Raw genomic sequence first — 21,923 nt, 5'->3', positions numbered from 1 at the left:
GGCTAACTAGCTGCCAACAGCTCATAGCTAGCTTAATGAAATGCGGGGGAAACTTGGGTGTTGGGTTAGCTGCCTGCCAACAGCTCATAGCTATAACTTTGTGCCAACTGCATTGATGTCAAGGCAGACAATTGCGAAAACCTGTTCTAAAGCCCAGTCTCTCCCTCTCTCTCTCTCTCTGTATACTGAAGCCCTGATGCTAGGAACTTGCAGTCAGTGCATTTTTAATCCAGATGAGGGAATGGTTTCAGACGCAATTTTAGCTACTCCTGTCATCAAATCAACAGCTACCACATGTTTGCTAATGCAATAGCCAAGCTAACATGTAGCTATGTTACTAGTTAGATGGTGGATTTCCCAATACATACACGCTCAAATCACTTCTTTATTCTGAAATTATTAGACTAAAACCTGGCCCCTCCAGGTTCAGGTGGAAGCTGTGATGGTGGTGGACTTGATTCCATGAGTGCACCGAGGGAACAGCATCGGTAATCAGCCTCACACGGTCCTTACTCCCAAATCCCATCCGAGACTCCATCAAATCTCCAGGTCTATAACTCTACGGGGTGAAATGAGCGCCACAAACGACCGAGTGTGTGGTGACAGACGCGGCAGTGAAGTCTGCTCTCTTCACCTGCACAAAACACACCCAAAAACGAAAGACCTTGCTTTTCCTAGAAGGAAAATTATGTACACGATTTCCAGACAGGCTGCAATTTACCATTATGACTTGACTTCTCTAAAACTTTCTCTCTATCTCGCTCTCTCTCACCACTGTAGAGTGAGAAGCGGAGCGGGAGCACAACCTATTGTTTGCCTCTGCCTACGTCATAGCTTAAAATGAGCCTAGCTCATATTTCAGAGCCTAGCTTAAAATGGGCACTCTTTCATCAAAATTTCTGCTTTAGGGTTTGTGTAACATAGCAATTTCTGCTTGTGTTTTTAAAAGACCTATTCAGACAACATTAAGTATTAATTCAGTTAGGAATTCAACCCGCACACTGCTCTTTAACATTTCCGCATGACAGCGGCAGGAAGGTGAACATAGCTAATATTGAAATAGGGCACTTTGTGGAAGTGGAAGATGCGTGGATGTGTTTATTCAGGCTATAGGTTATGTGGTTCTAGTTATGGTATGTTACTCTGTGATTATAACTAAAACGAATGTGCACATCCCCATGGTCTTATATTGGTGAACAAAAGTGAATCTGCTTCATGTTTGGTAGTGATTCACTGACGCCCCTGGGTACATTTTCATGGGTAAATTTTTTCAATGTTTGGAACAAGACTGCATTGAACCTATCTGCAGGACCCAAAAACTATCTGGACCTTCAGCACTGAAATGTATTTTGCTTTCTTATTGTTACCAACTGCACTGTTCAAAAATATTTTGGCATAGTAAAATATGCATAAGCAGCCAGGATCAAGAGGGAACACCCTTGAATAGTGTGTTAGAGGTCAGTAAACAAATGGTTGCTAGTTGCAATCCCAATAGTGTTAAAAGTATTTTGATGTGCTCTGAATTAGAGCGTCTGCCAACTGTAAATGGAGGAAGCATTCTGTGTTATTTGCTGGGTTTTAATGGCAGAAGAAGGGAGCCTGGGCAACAGCGGAGTGCTCCGGTGGCCCGCGGAGAGCAGGCTTTCCCCTGAAGCATGAGCAACCCCGACTTGTCAAGGTTGAGCTTGAAGTGATGGGCTGACACCAAAGGGGATATGTAGGCATGCAGCGGTCACCACGTGGGTGTCAGGGGATGGAGAGAAGCAGATGCAGAGTGTCATCTGTATAGCGCTGATAAGAGGGCAAAGTGACTTGGTGTTTAGAGCGGAGTGGAGAGGCCTAGAACTGAGCCCACAGGGCGTCCACAGCCTGTGGAGAGCCTGTGGGAGCGACAAGTGTTTTGGAAAGATACGACGGAAGGGATACCAGTGTGTAGTCTTTGACCTCAGAGCCATTAAGTGTTGGGTTTGTTGGGTTCTTGAGGAGGGGTGGGACTCTGGCCAGGTCATAGGGGATGGTTTCTGAAAAGCAGCCCTGCCATCAATTCCACCTTGTGCGAAGCTTGCGTCTTCCAGTTTTTGTTGAGACTGGGTCACAGAGGTGCTGATTGAAATCTGTGCTTTTGGGGCATTGAGCAACTATCCTGTTGAGTGTCAGCTTTGACATGCAATTATTGTTCCCCTTTGCCGCTGCACTTTGGCACACTGCTTGACACACCTGCTATTTGACCTCTTTGAAACTGTTAGCTGCCTCATGTTGTTTTAACTTAAATATCAAGGTGCTAATTCTCAGTCCTCTTTTATGGCTGACCCATATTTACTGCTAATAGGAAATCGACCCAATGTGAACTCTGCAGCTGCGTCTATCTGTGGCTGCACAATTTATCGAAATAGCGGTATTGACATGTGCAATATCGCCAACTGGACTAATTTTGTTTAAAGACTTGATGGTTTTTCAACTGCAACTGCTAGTGAAGATGTCTGCTTAGCAAGTGGCCCCTGTATCTTGTCCCACATAGCCTACACAACGGCATGGTTATTAAAGGTTTTGACTTCAATGTCAGTGCCTACAAATATACCCCAAGGGTCGAGAAGTTTTGCATAGCCAGCTATGACAACGGCACAAACACAGCACACGCTGCTAACGCCACTGCATTAAATGAACAGTTAAACCAAGAGTTCCACACAGGCTGCACATTCAGATTGGTAATTTGTGTAAAAACACTGAAATGTAAATAGTTTTATTCAGTTTAATAGCACATTATGTAGGCTATGATATCTATTTTTAAGTGAGATTATCTACGCTGTTTGCATCCAAGTTTGAAAACCTCAAATCATAACCATAATTGCAGTGTTCTTCAAATAAATCCTAATTCAAAGTGGTATCCAAATCGTGCAGCCCCAACTGTGATTTAGTTTCAAAACTAACAGACCTTTTCCATGTGGTGTTTCTGTTCTTTTGTTCACTCCATGTAATTCAGACAACAATCCATTCCATTAATTTGACCAACAATTAGCAACTCAACTTTCATTGTATATATTTGACCACTCTACTCTACTCTGAACAGTTCTTAACATTTTCTGTGGTCTGTAGCTTGGTCTGTTTTTCTCTGCTTGTGCGAAACAATTGTTTGAGCTCTACTGGAGGACAACGTATGAATCTGGAGAGTGATCCTACAGTACGATCACTGGCATTGATTACATTACTCAGTCTTTCTCGAGTTTAAGCAGAGGCCTTTTGCATGTTTTGGTTCCCTTAAGCTGTGTCTTTCGCAATATTAATTGTATTGCATTCAGCCCTGTACCTTGTGTTCTATAATCAGTTGTAAACATATTTTTCTTCTGTTTCTGCCTGCAGCTTGATCTATTATTCTCCGCACAAATGAAACAAACAGTTGTTGGTCAGGGCACTGAGCCGATGGAATGCGTATAAATCTTGCCAGTAATCCTGGTGTAGAACTCCGCCAGCCATTCAACCTGATTAAATTGAACGAGTCACACAAAAAAACAAATCATGACCGTCTATAAAGAGTTGTTAAAAAAGAAGTGCAAAAACTGCACATCACTTTGGGGGAGAATGTTTGCAGAGAACTGAGAACATAAGGGAAAATGTTAGTGACAGTTAACTGGATGAGTGATTCGAAGCTCTTTGACTTCTCTGATGTGCCAGAAAGCTAACGCTACTCATCTCCTTATTAATACTGCCACTATAAGTTTTAAACAAATACCCAGTTAGACTCAACTGCTCTTTCTTTCTCTTGTTCTCTTTAGAAACAAAGACTTGATTGGATCAGTTGTTCTGGAAAGCTGCTTATTAATAATGAAATGTGACAGTTGAAATGAATGCTGTGATTTTATTTTTTTATATAGTATTTCCAAGATGAATGCAAGTTACCTAAAACTGTAGCTAGCTACACGAATGCACATTCATATAAAAAGGTCCCCGGTATAGCTAGAGTGTGTTTCGTGCGTTTCATGTGCCGTTGCTAGTGGTAACATTTGTGACAGCAGGGTATCCTATACATTTTAATAGAAGACAACAACTAAATAATCTTGAAGGCCAATTCAAAACCTGGCTTTTAGTTGGACTAATAAGCTGCCTGCTGAAATAGTTATTTCGCTTTTATTATCTCAGGATAGCTGTTGGTTATTCCAGTCTCTAGAACTGCAGATTTTACAATAACCAATGTTCAACCGCACTTTAAAGTTGATTCAAGCTGATTCAAGCTTTAAAATTGATTGAGCTTTGAGCATGGCTAAAAAGCTGGCACCCAGCAGCCTAGCTCTCCAGAGTGTTGACTACATTTCATGCAGTTGCTTTGAGGCATTTTTTTCTCAAGGTGGTATTATGTTATTTTTAATTTTTATATTTCTACATTTTGGTGTTTTCCCACAACATGTTTTGTTATCTAACTAACGATTAGCCAATTGCAGTAGCCTAAAAACATGCAGAGGGGCAACACAATGCCCTGTTGATTTAAAGCCATGCTACATGACTGAGATCACCTGGTTGGTAGTCTGAATAATACAGGCCAGTCTTCCACATTGCTATGATTGGATTTCTGTGTGGCATTAAAATGCTCATAAAGTATGAAATGTAACATCATGAAACCTGGTACCCTATCTCTTTTCTTGGCCTTACTGTATCTGTATCCGATGTCCTCTCACACACCCTTTCTTCCATGGACTTTTTCACACTCTCGGAAGCTGCATGGGGCTAATGTTGGTATGATAGTATTTGGCCCATATTGAAATTTTAGCAAGGTCGGGGGTCAGGGAATTAACACACCTATTTGAGATCTTTAGTGACCTCAGAGTTGGGCCTCCTATCGGCCCTCCAACTCCTCCTCCAGCAGCATCTTGTCTTGTTTAGGAGAGTGGTTTGCTGCTGGAGAGAAGAGCCCCTCTGTCTTTCTCTCATTGGTCAACTCAGCCTCAGATCACAGAGAGTGGGCTCTGTTATAAATAATCAGCAGGCTACTTTAAACCAACAGGAGATGTGTCACCATGAAACCAGAGTGGACTGTCAGTCCCTTGATCTCCGATGGCCCAGCATCCACAAACTGGAAGAAGTGATTTGAGGAGAAAAAAGGCTGTCATGTTGAATTATGAGAACTTGGCATATCGTTATGGCCTAATATAACAGCTCCTAATGGAGGACATGTCTTTCTGTGTTTTCTGCCTGCAGTAGGCTCTCATCTCTCTTACTGGTTTAGCTAATTTCCACATGACGTTCCTTTCTTTTCGTTCTCCACTTCCTTCTGCCCAGTACTCCCGCCCCCTACCCAAGATGGACACAGCATACCTGTTCATTTTTATTTGTTCTTATATTTAGAGTTGCACCCTCTGTGTGTGTTTACATTTCTTTCCCAATTCAAAATAAACTGAAATTAAGCATCTGTTCAAAATACAAATATTTATTGTGTAACAATGTTGTATCTAGGTTTTCTTTATGGAAGGAATACTAAATAAATAAATAGTGCATATTTACAGTTGGGAAAAAGTAAACCTGGAAAGTGTGTGTGCGTGCGTGTGTGCGCGTGTGTGCAGATTTTGGCACTAGGATAGCTGAGCTCATCCAACTACCATTCATTGATTGTAACCCAATTTAACAAGTTAAATACATTTACTGTTTCTTATGGTGACCAATTTCTTACCCAGCATTTGGAACTCAGTTTATAGTCTCCCACTTCTAAGGGGTGGATATGCCTCAGATGTGAATAACTATAGTCCTATCTCCCAACTCCTTATCCTGACTGAAGTCTATGAATCCCTAGTGGACTCCGATAACACGTCTCTTTATTGAAAAGAACATACTGAGTGGGGTTCAGTCTGGCTTTAGATCAGGGCACAGTACCACAACTGCAGCTATAGCTGTTCAAAATTACCTCATAAATGTGCTTGATAAGACACAACGTTGTGCTGCTCTGTTTGTTGATTTATCTTTTAAGTCGTTTGATCAAATTGAACATGACTTGTTGCTAGCCAGACTCCGTAACTTTTGTCTCAGTGAAGGGGAATTCATGACCTTTACGAGAGCTCCTACTCAGCCGGACAATCTGCATTGTCACTTCTTGCAGCTTATCCATGATTGTGTCATCCTACTAATAGCGGTGTATAAGATTGGATGATAAACACCTTGATATGGATAACCCTAAAAATTGGGTTTTATTTTCATAAAAGGGTTTGTTTTCCCACTTACAGCTAGAAGAAACTTGTTCACATCACTTTTCTTTCTGTAATTGATTATGTTGACTTATTGTATATGCATGCAGCCTCCTCAGCAGTGGCGTCGTTAGCCCTGGGCGTCCGGAGCTATAGCCCCGGATCTTTTATGAATAGCCCCAGATTGCAAGTGGAACAAAAATTCTAATACTAAAATAGCCCCTGATCTATATATCTATGATTCCGATCGTGCATTATGACAATGTAGACGTGTCGGCCTCCAGCCGTACTTCCTGTCCCGGGCGGGGCAGGAGGGTGGACTAATCCCTGAATGTATTGGGATCCTAGCGACGCCTCTGTTCCTCAGTCTTAATGGTACTGGACTCTGTGGGGGTTGGACCTCACGTAATATGCACCCCTCTATCTATTCATCTACAAATCCCTTTTGGGTAAACTCCTTACCACTGTATTCCCGTGTCCTTCACCTGCGGTTACCATACCCAGTCTGCTACTTGATACTGATACTTAAAGCTGTGCAGATGATTAAAACATCTTTTAAATTAACTTGGGAAGGTCCAGTCCTCCATAAAGATTAAAAACGTGTTTAGTGTTAAGCATATCGGTGTGTGTACCACATCATGCCATGATCTAAAGACCTATCCAAGGCCCTCAGAACAAACATTATTGATGCAGAGGTCTGGGAGGGGATACAAGCCATTTTCCAAGCAATTTGAAGTGCGTCTTTACACTGTCTGACAGATCATCTGCAAATAGAGGAACACCAAATTCAGCAGAAGACCTGACTGAAGGTTTCTCATGGAATGCTTGCTGCCATGTTTGGTGAAAGAAAACCCTCATACCATCTGTAAAGCGCGGTGGCTGTGAAATTATAGTTTACTGCCTCAGTGCCTGGCCAACTTGCCACCTTTGAGTCAACTGTGAAGTTCATATTCCTGAGGAGATGTGGCCATCTGTCAAAAAGCTGAACCAAACATGGTAGAGCCCTAAGATCTACAACACACAAGCAAAATGACAATGGAATAGCTCAAAAAGAAGAAATGGACGGTTTACAGAATGGCCCGAGTCAAAACTCCATATCTGAATCCTGTCAGAATGCTTTGAACAGAGAAAGCCCTCGGACTTGACACAGATGAAGTAGTACTGTAAACAACCGTGGGCATGAATTCCTGAGTTGATGACTGACTGACTGACAGTAACAAGAAACTGCTTCATCATGATATTTCAGCCAAAGAGGGCAGCTGTTGATGCTAGGAATGTACATAGAGTTAAGCTCAAGTTCGCATGCCCTAGTAGGAATTGAGAGATTTTGGCAGTGATTTTGAGAGTATGACTGATCATGCAAAAACTGTCTTTTATATGAGGATAATGATCTGAAGCCATTTATTATCACAGTTATTTGGCTCCATTTTAAATCATAATGAAAACAGGAGTCAGCCAAATGGCCCTGATCAAAAGTTTACATACCCTTTAATGTTTGGACTTTTTATAGACACACAAGGTGACACACACAGGTGAAAATGGCAATTAAAGGTAAATTTCCCACACCTGTGGCTTTTTAAATTGCAATTAGTATCTGTGTATGAATAGTCAATTAGTTTGCTAGCTCTCACGTGGATGCACTGAGCAGGCTTTTCTGGTTACAGCAGAAAAAGGTGAAGGTTCTGGAGTGGCCGTCAGTCTCCTGACCTTAAAATCATCAAGCCACTCTAGGGAGATCTCAAACGTGCGGGTCACGCAAGACGACCAAAGACTGTGCATGACCTGGAGGCATTTTGCCAAGACAAATGGGCAGCTATACCACCTGTAAGAATTTGGGGCCTCATTGACAACTCTTACAAAGACTGCACGCTATCACTGATGCTGAAGGGGGCAATACACAGTATTAAGAACTAAGGGTATGCAGACTTTTGAACAGGGGCCAGTTCATTTTTTTTCTTTGTTGCCATGTTTTGTTTAATGATTGTGCCATACTGTTATGACCTACTGTTGAATGTGAATCCCATAAGAAATAAGACGTGTTTTGCCTGCTCACTTTTATTTACGAATGGTACATATATTATAGATTCTCTAAGGGTATGCAAACTTTTTTTAGCACAGCTGTATTCTTTCTACATTAAACAATTGCATTTCTGTTTATTTTTTATCAGTTTAGTATTGCAAAGTGTCATCTTTTAGTGATATTTGTTGAATTATCCGTCAATATTGTTGAAGTGAAGATTGCATGTATCTGATTATGTGAGAAAAAAGAGAACTCTGGTTCTCTGGTGCTCTAGGAATGTGCACCTACAGTACAAGATTTACAGATGGTGTGTCTGAAGTCATGTAATTGATCTTTACCCATTGATCTAACTCTGAGATAGCCTTTAAACAAACCAACTAATAGATTTACTTTGGCCTGTTTGACAATGTCTGCCATAAAATCCCATTGGCTACAGTATCAAACGCCTTAGAAAAGTCAATGAACAGACCAGTACATTGCTGTTTAGAATCTAGTGCTTCCAGTATATAAGGATTTACTTTCGTTGTTCTTCAGAGAACCATGGATTGTCACAGCCCTTGTCCCAGTCATTATGATAAAGATCATGTAGAAGCCTCCTCATCCAATTTCCAAAAATGTTGCGTTTTAACTGTACAGGGCTTTGTTTTCTGGATTTTAGCATTTCTCTGCTACAGCCACCTCACAAAAGAATACCTGTTGTAGTGTATTTATGGGCTGCATTGGTCAATGTCAGGTCAAATTATGTTGACTTCTCTGGAAACTTTAGTTTTGGATGGGCAGGTTCTTTTAGCAGTTCTCAGGGTTCACAGAATCACGATAACATTTGAATCTGTTAGCTGTTGACTACAGCTAATCACAATTTAAATCTCCAGTGAGAAGGATTTTTAATCCAGCTCAAAGAGTAATAGTGAAGGTGACTTCAGAGACAGATTTATTTTATCCACATCTCAGAGACTTTACGGTTTTGTCTATCTGTTGTTTGAGTTTGGATTCTTATCATATCCATTTTTGTAACTAAGCTTTGAACGTTCAACTGCAAATGAACAAGACCCGATCTGTTCAGAGAAGGGCGATGGGCAGAGCGTGAGAGGGCAGGAGCCTGTGGCGTCCCTCCCTTTGCACCACATTGATCCAGACCTCCGTAATGGATGGGCCAAGACTTAATCACTCAACAGTGCCATACTGTGTGTGTGTGTGTGTCAGAGAAAGAGGTACTAGCTCAGAAGCAGATTATCTGCAGTGCCTTTCTTTTTCCAGAGGAGCGGAACTACTTCTCTCAGTAACCACTGCAGTAAGAACAGATCTGCAAGGTTAAGTGAAAGGATGCAGGCCATCAGTCGTATTAGCAGATTATAGACAACATGTGCAGTCTGACTGATTTCTGACTGATTTGTGTTTTTACGATGTCTTCTTTTTGCTCACTTTTGTTTGTTGCTTTAGTTGTGTCAACATGGTGCACAAACTGTGATAACGTTCTGCCATGCTGCTCTGTTGTTTCAAAGCCTGGGGAAAATGTTTTCACTGTCCCTTTGTTTGATTATTTATTCTCTGTTGCAGTTTTATTGATGTTCTAATAGCTTATTTGCATGTTTTCTAATGTGCGATTACTGAAAGAATGTGTTCGTTTTATTATCGTATTATGTATAATGTTTCTATTCATTGTGTCATTGGTTACTGAATACAGTGTCAGTCAAAAGACATACTCATTCAATTGTATTTCTTTGATTTAGCCATTTTCCACATTGTAGAAAAGTGAAAACATAAAAATATGAAATAATGGAATATGTGGAATCGTTTTTTTTAAATACATTTATATTTTAGATTCTTCAAATTAGCCACCCATTGCCTTGATGACAGATTTGCACACTCTTGGTATTCTCATAACATATGCGTTCCCACATATGCTGAGAACTTTTTGGCTGTTTTCTTCCAGATCGACTACCCTTCATATCTGAACAAATGATCATTTTTCTTTGCATATTTGACCTGTTCTTGCCATAGTATGGACTACTGCAGAACAGACTTATGGTCTTCTGCCTACATACCGTAGCGCATTAAGGAAAGAAATTCCACAAATTAACTTATAATTAGGCTTACCTGATAATTGAAATGCATTACAGGTAACAAGCTCATGAACCTAATTGAAAGAATGCAAAATGTGCAAAGCTGTTATCAAGGCAAAGGTTCGCTACGTCGAAGTATGAAATATTTTGATCAGTTTAACACTTCTTTTGGTTACTACATGATTCAATATATAGTTTTGATGTCTTCACTATTATTGTAAAATGTTGAAAATTCATAGCGTCCAAACTTGACTGGTACTGTATACAGCATAGAAACATTACTTTTGTGTGATATGTATTTGCTGAAATTAGTTGCATGGTCATACACAACATTTGGATTTATTTTATGCCTGGGTACAGTAGTACAGAAATGGCAAAACATCAGTCTCTGTATTGATGTTGGTGTATTGTCTTTTATTTCAGCTGTCGGAATGGACCAATGATTTTCTTATGGCTGCATCTGTTATGTATTCATGTGTAGTTTCCTGTTGCCCTTTTTCATTACCAAGAGGTACAAATTATAAATGTTAGGCTTATTGGTTAAGTTTGGGGTAAGGGTTAAGGATATGCTTAAGAACAAACCCTGACCCTAATAGTCTTATTTTCCTCACGAAGAACGATTAAATGTTTTCACAAGGTCAACGGGTTCCTGTTTTACTTTTTATAAAAAATTAGACTAGAAAATGTTGTTTGGAAATGGTTGGGTTAAATCATCCTTGCCCAAAAGCCCACTACCATGTGCCTCTACCACTCCTTTATCACAATCAGCAGGACTAATCAGTGGGAGGGCTGGCAGTTCTTTATTTGCCTGCTCACATTTTTCTTTCATGCAAAATGAAATTGTTTAGGTTGTAGTTGGAAGGATTGAATCAGAATAATGGTTCATGTATAGGCCTGGTTCAGTGCATAATTATACAGTCACACGTTCCGAAAACTAATGGCATCTGGGGAAATATCTGTGATTAAGAGGTGAGGATCTCCTCTTTGGAGTGGGCTGCTGCCAATCCTTGTGACTGGCAGGCCTGGCCAGCGGCACTGACAGGTGTCAACACACATCATGTACTGACAATGACGTTCAGGCACACACAGTCAGCGGTGCCAGACTGCAGTCTGTTGTGACCGCTTGGCTGAAAGAGAGCAGAGTGGACTTGGGGGCTGTTATTGAGGGGATTGACGTGGTCGTATCCAGTCAGTAGCCGCTGAGGTGTCTGTGAATTCCGTTTTAGAGAGGCAGAGCTGTTACTATGACGCTGTCACTATGACGCTCAAAAAGAGGAAGAGATGCGAGGCAGTGGATCAAGCAAAGGAAGAAGAGAAGGTTCTGTGGAGAACAGGCGGTTTAGGAGCGCGACCCCAACAAGTCAGGTCAACCATATTAAATGACTAACCTCCCAAACCCGGATGGTGTTGGCCAATTGCACAGCTACCTGAGGCAGTGAATTTACCAGTGTGCCAATGAGGGGAGCTAAATTGCTTATTAACCAGAGACCTACATGGTTGAGCTAGAAGGCAGGTAGAGATTTCCATACAATGATGTAGCTACGTTTTCCCAGTTGGGTTCTTTTATTGGGTACAGGGCCAAAAAAAGGAGAGCTCACACACTAAGGCTCCCTCACATATATACAAACCAACAACATTTCGACCTGGCAGGGATTTGTACAACACCCATATTCATACACATAGAAAAGGACAATGATACAGCACATTAAGCTCATTAATATAACTGTAGTCATTCAGGTATGCAGGTTACATTACCCAACACTATGTATCACATTTATTATAAAGAACTTAATGGCGTTCATAGGCTTTTTTTGTCAAGCATCTTATCTTAGAGGCACGTCTGCCCCCAAGGTTTGGGAATTCCTGGTCTTCTAAACTTTTAATAAATGATCATCCAGTCCCTCTCTCTGTCCCCCAGCCATACCTGAAGAGCTGGTCCCAGGAACTGGGTGTGCCCATTCTGTCTGTGGACTACTCCCTGGCCCCCGAGGCCCCCTTTCCCAGGGCTCTGGAGGAGTGCTTCTACGCCTACTGCTGGGCCATAAAGAACCACCAGCTACTGGGTAGGACCACACTTTATGACGCCAGTACTTTATCTGAGGATGCCACCTATGGTGATGTGACCAAGAGAAACTTCCTGTAATGCGCCCTCGGTGCGCCTGTGTATACAGACCTGCTTTTTCAGATCTGATTCATTTCCCATGATCTTAATTTACACAATAGGTGCTTTCTGTTACTTAATTGGTTGTTCTAATGTGAAGTTAGACAGGTTAGATTTGAAATTGCTTGATTGATGGCAAGCAAGCAAATTTATTTATATAGCACAATTCATACATTGAAACAATTCAATGTGCTTTACAAATAAATTACAAAGATATATATATATATAAAAATACAATAACATAAAAACAAATACTCAAATGAAAACATCAAGAAATACAAGAAGAAAACATATAAAACATAGGAAGCTATAAGGCTAAACAATTTGGTTAAGTTTAAGTGCTCAGTCATAGACAGGTTAAAGTGTTTTTAACCTGGATTTAAAAATGGATACGTTTGGGGCACGTCTAAGATCTTCTGGTAGTTTATTCCAGTTGTGTACAGCATAAGTGCTAAATGCAGCTTCTCCATGTTTAGTTTGGACTCTGGGCTCTACTAGCTGACCTGTGTTCATGGATCTAAGAGCCCTGCTCTGTTTATATTCTGCAAACATATCAGAAATGTATTTGGGTCCTAAACCTTTCAGAGATTTATAAACTAAAAGCGCCACTTCAAAATCTATTCTGTAACTGACTGGAAGCCAATGCAAAGATTTAAGAACCGGTGTAATGTGCTCTGTTCTCTTGGTCCTGGTTAACATTCTAGCAGCATTCTGAATGAGCTGCAGCTGTTTTACAGTCTTTTTCGGGAGTCCAGTTAAGAGGCCATTACAGTAGTCAACCCTACTAGAGATAAAAGCATGGATGAGCTTCTCTTGGTCTTTTTGGGACACCAAGCCTTTTATTTTGGGTATATTTTTAAGATGATATAATGCTGTTTTGGTGACCGCTTTGATATAACTGTTAAATGTGAGGTTTACGCACTTGATCCCTGGTTTTAAGGGCCCGAGAATCAAATTCTTTACTAATACTTGTTCTTTTATTTTTGTTGTCAAACACAATCTCTTGGTTTAATTGTAGACAATTTTGGTTCATCCAGGTATTTATGTGCTTTATGCAGTGACACAGAGTCTATTGAGCTGTTGTCATACGGTTCGAGAGCCATATATATTTGAGTATCATCGGCATAGCTGTGGTAGTTAATGTTGTTGTTCTGTAGAATTTGGCCCAGAGGTAGCATATAGAGATTGAAAAGAAGCGGTCCGAGAACTGATCCCTGTGGAACTCTGCATGTCATAGCCACCCTATCAGATTCATGATTACCAAGGGTGACAAAGTAACTCCGGCCATCTAGATAAGATCTGAACCAATCAAGGACTGTCCCAGAGAGTCCTACCCAATTTTCCAGCCTATCTATAAGTGTTCTATGATCTACAGTGTCAAATTCTGCACTGAGATCTAATAGAACCAGAACTGTTATTATATCAGAATCAGTATTCAGCCGTATATCATTTAAACCTTTAATCAGGGCCGCTTCAGTACTGTGGTGAGGTCGGAAACCTGACTGAAATTTGTCTAAGAGACTGCTTGAGGTCACAAAATTGCTGAGTTGATTGAAGAGAACCACCTCAATGATCTTGGCTATAAAAGGGAGATTTGATACAGGTCTATAGTTGTTCATTATAGATGCATCCAGTGTTCTCTTTTTTAATAGGGGCTTAATGGCAGCTGTTTTTAGAGACATTGGGGAAAATGCCTGATTCCAGAGAGCTATTAACTATTTGCTGTAGGTCCATTGTTATAAAGTTATGTAAAAGGTTAGTTATGTAAAAGGTCTGATGGTAGTGTGTCGAGACAGCAAGTGGAAGCTTTAAGATTTCGAACTGTTTCTTCACAGGATTTTTGATCAATTGTATAAAAATTTGACATAATGACCAAGTTATGTCTTTGTGGTCGTGGTGACGGTACAGAGTTCTCGTTAGACTGTGTAGTTCTGATGGTCGGTCTAATACAAATTTTTTCACTAAAGAACCATGCAAATTCATTACATTTCACAGTGGACATGAGGCGACAGTCTTGTATGTCTCAAATATAAAATATGTAAAATGAACTAGAAAAAGGTGGCACCCCTATCAGCGTCATCCCCTTCATGGCCCTGTATTTAATCTGGTACAGAGAGATCACATTAGATCACTAGGGCTGTTTGACCTTCCCACGAGCAGGGAAAAAAACTGTTACCTTTACTTTTTTTTGTGACACTGACTCTCTGGCTTTCTCTCTGACTCTCTGCCTTTGTCTCTGACACGCCTCCATTCTCTGTCTCTGTCTCTGACACGCCTCCATTCTCTGTCTCTGTCTCTGACACGCCTCCATTCTCTGTCTCTGTCTCTGACACGCCTCCATTCTCTGTCTCTGACACTGACTCGCCTCCATTCTCTGACACTGACTCGCCTCCATTCTCTGACACAGACTCGCCTCCATTCTCTGACACAGACTCGCCTCCGTTCTCTGACACAGACTCGCCTCCGTTCTCTGACACTGACTCGCCTCCATTCTCTGACACTGACTCGCCTCCATTCTCTGACACTGACTCGCCTCCATTCTCGGTCTCTGACTCGCCTCCATTCTCTTTCTCTGACACTGACTCGCCTCCATTCTCGGTCTCTGACTCGCCTCCATTCTCTTTCTCTGACACTGACTCGCCTCCATTCTCGGTCTCTGACTCGCCTCCATTCTCGGTCTCTGACTCGCCTCCATTCTCGGTCTCTGACTCGCCTCCATTCTCGGTCTCTGACTCTTCCCCTCTTTTCTCAGGTTGGACGGGGGAGAATGTGTGTTTGGCTGGTGACAGTGCCGGTGGTAACCTGTGTATTACAACGTCAATGCGCGCTGCCTCTCACGGTGTGAGGATGCCCGATGGCGTCGTAGCCGCCTACCCTGCGATCCTGCTCACCGCCTATGCCTCGCCCTCCCGCCTCCTCACCCTCTTCGACCCGCTGCTGCCCCTTAGCGTGCTCACTAGGTGCCTCAGCGCCTACGCAGGTATGAGTGCTTGTTTCTTGCGTGACGATTAATGCTTCAAAACCACAGGTGCCCCGTTTCATTCCCCCCCCCCCCCCCCTCCTCTCCCCCCTGTAGGTGAGGAGGCCCAGGCGGAGAAGCAGGTGGAGAAGGTGAGTACTCTGAGCATGGTGAGGAGAGACACGGCCAGTCTGCTCACGCACATCAAACAGGGAGCCTCCAACTGGATCCACTCCCTGCTGGACCCCACCCGAGCCGACACCACCAACCTGGCAACCACCGGTAAGGGCGCGTGGGTGTGTCTCCGTGAGTTAGCCGCGTGTTCACCCGTCTGAATGTCCAAGTGTGAGATTAAGTAATAATTCCTTGTTACCCGAAGGGTGTGTGTTTGGAAGATTTTATCAAAATGAATATCTACTATTAACATCTAATTAAACTATTACCCGTGACCCCCACCCGGATGTGCAATACCCACACACCCCGCCCATCCAATTCAGTCAACTTCATCGTCTCTGGCCACGGAGGTTCTGGGACTAATTGTCTTTAAATCCCTACAGTAAGCAGAATATTCCAGGCGTCACCATGTTACCTGACACACAGCAGCTGTGGGCCAGACTAATGATTTTACATTACTAAAGGCCCTGATGACTTGAGTTAATTATTAATAAACTAGCTCAGTGAGCCCAGAAACCTCTTCCAGCTGTGTGGTGACACGGGCATCATATCATGAAACCCTCATTGTTGCATAAATCTCCACCTCCCTGCCTGCTGGCCTAACCAATACAATTGCTTGTGTTCATTAAGGTTTCCCTGACTCAGTCTCTGCTTCCATTTGGATTTTGTCAATCTTTTTCTTTTCTGTCTCTTTCCTCAGATGTGTCTTCGTCAGTGAGGAAGAGTGTGTCTGAGGCATCCATCGTCTCTCCCCACTCGGACCCACCTGTTCCCCCGGAGCAGGCGTCTGGTTTCTCCCTGAGGAAGGAGCCTCTGAAGAGTCATACCTGTCAGGACCTGGCCTCTCACGCCAACAGCACCCCTGCATCCCCCTCCTCCGCCCACGACGCAATGGTGTTCCCTGAATGCACGGTAGGTTTTGAATGTCTGGCCGTGATGTGAAAGGCCCGTCCATGTGATGTAATACCTTCAGTTAGAGGTGTTCATGGTTGTATCCGAATCAGGTTATCCAAGATCTGACTGGGTCAGACATTACATTTTGTAGTTATTATGGACATCACGCTCGGTCGCCACACATCTTGAATCTTTGTAATTATGTGTGATAGTATGCAGCATTGAGCTCAGCACACAGTATTTTGGTGGCCTATGTTATGACCTTTCCACCTGAGATACGACATCAGGGAGGTTTTTCTCACCAAGACGCGGTGGATAGGCTTATTGGATAACTGGTGTAAAGATGCCAAAGGATTTTGTAAATCTATGTATTATTCTCAGTAGTAATGGATATAACACACTGCAGATTTTCTCTGTGTGAGGTAAGGATTTTTTTATTTTTTTTTAAAGCTCCACATCTCGGAAGGTAATTAAAACAGTTACTATTATCAGATATCCCCAAATGTGCTTTTATATTCCTTCATGCCCCAATAATGAATGCAAATGAGTTATTGGAAGATAAAGGATGCATTTTGTGACTTTCCAGTGAATGTTATTCTAATACAGATCAGGCCGAATTTAGGTCAGAATATCCCTCATCTGACAGTTTTTTCGACCTCTCATTTCAGTCTAATCGGTTATTGATTTTAAAATCCGTACCGGCCATTGTGGTTGTCGGCTTGGAATTTCACCGATTCTGAATTCAGTCTAGATATACATAAAGAATAGCTCTGCCCTGTTTTTACCCCTCCAGCCTGAAGAGGTGAGCTTCTTCTTGTCCGAAGAGGAGGAGGTGTTCATATCCGAGGCCCTTTCCTCTGTGGCTATCCCTCCCCCTGAGGGGGAGGAGGGTGTGGAGCTGGAGCACCCAAGGGAGTTCCCCCTGGGTTTCGAGCCACTGCGCTCTGAGAAGCTGGCAGAGATGAAGCTGGCCACCTCGCCTGTCGTCAGGAATCCCTACATGTCTCCTCTACTGGCCCCTGACAACATGCTTAGAGGACTGCCCCCCATACACCTAGTGGTAAGACAGACAGACAGAGTGGACCGACTAGTCCCTTTGGTCATTTGTACTGATTTATTATTCTTAACATGATCCAATAAGACCCTCTTAACGGGACTATTAACCCCCCCCCAACCAGGCATGTGCTTTGGACCCCATGCTGGATGATTCTGTGATGTTTGCGAAGCGTCTGAGGAACGTCAACCAGCCTGTTACCCTGTGTGTGGTGGATGACCTTCCCCACGGTTTCCTCAGCCTATCACAGCTCTCCAGGGAGACCAGGGAGGCGGCTAACGTATGTGTCAACCGAATCAAGGATGTTTTCAGCCAGCAGGACTCACCCCCGGAGCCACGCAAGCATCGCAAGCTAGAAAGGACCAATCATTGTGCTTCCTTCTCCACCACCGGAGACCCAGAGAAGCTCTTTGAATCACCCGTTCCAGACAAGGAGCTGCTGGTTGTCGGGGGAGGTGCTACATTTCTAGATGGGGAGGGGTTAGTTGACGTAGCCACACAGAACAATGTAGATGTTGTGGGTTAAAAGCATAATTTAGGGGTTTGCTAGATTGAGTGCAATTTGTTAAAGGATATGAAAGAGAATACGATGGGGATTTGGGCTGTATAAAGCCCTGGAGAGATGAGATGAGTAGAGGGGAGTAAAACAGCAGTAGGAGGAGAGTATGCAAAAAAATAGTTGGTAGCGAGCCTAGTTTTAGAGAAACAGAATGATGCACTGATGGGCAGAGCGAAGGATGACAAGAACCACATGCAACCTCTTCAGCTTTCAAACTCTGAATTGCTGCTTGATGCACAATGCATATGGACAAGTTACCCAGACTGGCTGAGAACACAACACACACTAAACCACTTTGCCTTTTGGCGTTGTTGAGGAAGAACTGTGAGTTTGGAAACTGGACATACAAAGCTGAACAGAGCATTGTGGAGACGCGTGTTGAATGGCCAATACATCTCCCTAAAGAAGGCCATTCCAGACTCTAATCAGATTGTGGTAGACACTATGAGCTCCTACATAGTGCCATCACAGTTTAATAGCCACTTGTCCTTTAGGGAGCCACTCCAAATCAAGCTTAATAACTATCTCTGAGGTCTATTACACTAGTTTGTCAAGGAATTACGGCCCAATTTTAGGACACATAGTCTGTTGATTTGTCCATCAATAGGACGCTATAGCACTAAATCAACAGACTTTGAAATGGGGAGAATTGGGTCATTCCTGGATATTACATGCACATTGTTAACTATATTTTATATTATTATACCATAGTCATACGTATTATTTTATTTCTAACCATAATTATAACTGTGTTTGACTTTCCTTAAAAGGATATTGTGAGGTAAATGTTATGTTTGTTCTTGGCTGTGTGGTACATAGCCTGCTCTGTCACTGCTGATTTCTCCTTGCTGAAATAGCCCTCTATTCTGGTCTTTAAGTAATTCTGATGTGTTGTTACCAGCCAATCGTATAAATGGCTGATGCAATCTTTTAGCTGCATTTCAGTGTTCAGAGCACTCAACAGTTAGTCCAGCTGTGATATGATGCTTGGATTTAGTGCACGATTGGAAGCAGGCAAGTTTAGCCATAATCTTTTTTATCAGAATTTTATCATTTTTATTGACGCGCAGTAATTGTCTATGATTTTAATAGACTCTTGAGTTCAGCCATTTTTCGTTGCCATCTTAAAGTAATTACCAGTTGTCGATAGACTAGCTGCTATGATTTGCACAGTGAATAACTTGAATAGGAAAGACTGATGCACTGCCATACTCTATACTAAATGTGCATATCAATGCCAAATGTAGCCCTCTATCCCAGAATGCAGTGCGTCACAGCACCACAGAGCCTGAGCCAGGGGACGTCCAGCTTGCTGACCCATTTCTGAGGACTGACAAACTGTATTTTACACTATAGTTACCCCATTCAACTGCTTAGGGACTAATGCTACTACTACGTCAGACTCTGATGTCTGATATTTGATAAATCAGGGTTGTCTTAACAATCTCGCTTATTGACAATGACTGAATTGCCTTTGAGTGAAGATGATGTCCCTTTGTCATTGAGAGGTGTCGTCCCCCACCAACCTCCTAACTAAATATAGAATCCAAAAGTCCCCTTCTGTGCAGCGCCTCCGTGTGTGCCCATTACAGGCCTGCGTTGCCAGATCATGCGACAGTTATGCTGGTTGACAAAGACATTTTGCCAGCTAAGACTGCTAAAACTGGATGTAAGATCCTTTCAGAAAGAACGTTTAATTCATCAGATGGTTAGGATCTAGTACTGCCATTCCTGTTTGCTCTCAATGCGTATTGCAGCATTTGTAGGCAAAAGCATGTAATGAAGAGAACTTGAGGGAATATTCTCAAGTATGTTTACTGGTTGCTGGTTATCAGATCACAAGTCATCTTTTAAAATCTTGAGGTGTGCCGTGTCTCTGTCAGCATGTATCTGCAGTTAATGCATCCTGTCTGTCTGTGTGTGTCTGTCTGTCAGGTTGTCTGTCTCTGTGGTTAGTGTGTGTATCTGTGTGTCCTTCTGGGTTTGTGTGGATGTTATTTCAGTTAGGTTGTCTGTCTCTGTGGTTAGTGTATGTATCTGTGTGTCCTTCTGGGTTTGTGTGGACGTTATTTGGCTGATTCTGTGGATTTATCGTGCGGAAAATCAAATGTTGTTTGTGGTGTGTAATGCCGATGGTGTGTATTTTCTTTTTAACTGCAGCAATATATAGTAAAGCTGCATGTGGCTGTTGCGTTTAACTGCAGCAGTATATAGTAAAGCTGCGTGTGGCTGTTGCGTTCCAAGCTCCTGAATCTCAGCACTATTGATTGGCCTAGCCAGCTTGATATCCGATTTAACCCTTCAAATATTGTCAGCCATACGTTGCTTCACTGAATTAAAAGGTGTTTGATGAGTGAGGTTCTCACACTGGACCGACCAAGCATATTGAGGTGTATTACCCTGGCCTCACCACTGTCAGAGTAGACCTCCAAACCCCCCAGGCATTCCAGACCAGCTCCAGATCCCATGGGAAGCCCTGAGGGACTCCTAAAGACCACCACCGCCCTCTGTTGAGCAAGGCTAGTACAGTGCTCCACAGCCATGCCGCCAATGGAATGCAATGGTGGGTTAGGGTGGTTCATAACCCAGTAACTGTTATTTGGGTTGTGGCTTGGACCAGGTCTTGGTCAGAACTGTTGGTCTGAGAGTTCAGAATAGCACAGATGTCCTGGCCTGTACATTGTCATTGTTGTAGCCGGGAGTTCATGTCACAATTGCGATGTGCCGTGGGTTCCTGCAAAGGGAGGGCAAATTGGCTGAGCACCTTTCGGCTATTTTGGGTTCTGGGTAGTATGTTACACGGTCACAGTGTGTTGTTGTGCATTACATAATTAGGGTCAAGTAGTGTGGGGTAAATGAAGGTGGCTTTGTGTTTGATTATACAGAATACCTCATGCCTTTCCCTCATGTAGTGACTGTTTAGACTGGCAGTCTTTAGCTCTGGGCTAAGCTGAAGAATGCAGTGAGCAAGTCTAATAGTATGTTAACATACAATCAAAAACCTGTTGGGATCAAGTATCCTGTCAAGTAGTATCATACAAACAGCTATGCAATGACACACCCTTCAGTAGATCTAGTGTTTAGTTATCAGTATCAGTTTTCCCATATACCCCTGTTTGTCATGCATCTCCTGGGAACCCCCACTCAGTTTTGTTGTAGCCCTGAACCAGCTCACCGGTGTCAAGAAGCCAAGGCCTTGATAATTAGTTACGTTGATTCAGGTGTGCTAGCTCTGGGATACATCTAACACATGAAACGGCTGGGGGTCCTTGGGAGAGGTTTGAGAACCACTGCAGTGTATAATTCTGTTAGTTGATTTTCTATGCTTTTGATCAACTCATAGGCTACAGTTAGTATGCAAAGCTTTTTGCCAGTTACATTTAGTTATTAAAGCAAATGCCATACCACTTAATTTACTTTCTTTCTGTTCACTTAAAACAAAAATGTCCTTGAATGGATCTGACCTTGGTTTGCCTGCATTTCAGAACTTTTTCTTTTAGATTTTTTCCCCCAACGGAGACAGGACCATTTGTGTGATAAACTGCATATTAGATTTAACTAAGGCTTGAAGCAAAACCAAAGATTGCATTTACTTTTTTAGAATTATATTGATCATAGAAAACTGATAAGAGAAGTGATTGGTTTGCACATTATGAAACAGGACCATGTAGTTAATACTAGCATCTGAAGAAAGCCATAGAATAACTGAAAGTATATCTGTTTGGTTGCTTTTTAGATTGTAAGAGAATCTGTAAGTTGTAAGTTTTTATTTACTTTTTTAACACCACAAGTGCAACCATGTGTCTAATAAAATGTTTTCCGGAATAATAGCTTTCTTTGACTTCTTATAATAATTTTAGTTTTTGACTCCAATA

The 21,923-nt window shown here is 42.3% G+C and overlaps 1 protein-coding gene across 4 annotated transcripts in view; it reads left to right on the top strand.

Moving 5' to 3' along the window:
* lipeb (lipase, hormone-sensitive b) overlaps positions 1-21,873 on the top strand; it is a 47,805-nt gene extending 25,932 nt beyond the window's left edge. For all 4 annotated transcript variants that reach the window (XM_029115834.2, XM_029115836.2, XM_029115835.2 and 1 more), the window contains 6 exons: positions 12,166-12,310; positions 15,161-15,388; positions 15,485-15,649; positions 16,242-16,453; positions 17,229-17,495; positions 17,614-21,873. In XM_029115834.2, coding sequence (XP_028971667.2) covers positions 12,166-12,310; positions 15,161-15,388; positions 15,485-15,649; positions 16,242-16,453; positions 17,229-17,495; positions 17,614-18,015 — 1,419 coding nt within the window. In that variant the 3' untranslated portion in view covers positions 18,016-21,873. The remainder of the gene's footprint in view (positions 1-12,165; positions 12,311-15,160; positions 15,389-15,484; positions 15,650-16,241; positions 16,454-17,228; positions 17,496-17,613) is intronic.
* The last annotated feature ends 50 nt before the right edge of the window (positions 21,874-21,923 follow it).

The sequence above is a fragment of the Esox lucius genome, chromosome 20, assembly GCF_011004845.1.
Source record: "Esox lucius isolate fEsoLuc1 chromosome 20, fEsoLuc1.pri, whole genome shotgun sequence".
Taxonomy (NCBI): domain Eukaryota; kingdom Metazoa; phylum Chordata; class Actinopteri; order Esociformes; family Esocidae; genus Esox; species Esox lucius.
Note: the sequence above shows the minus strand (reverse complement) of the source record. Positions and strands in the feature narration are given on the sequence as shown.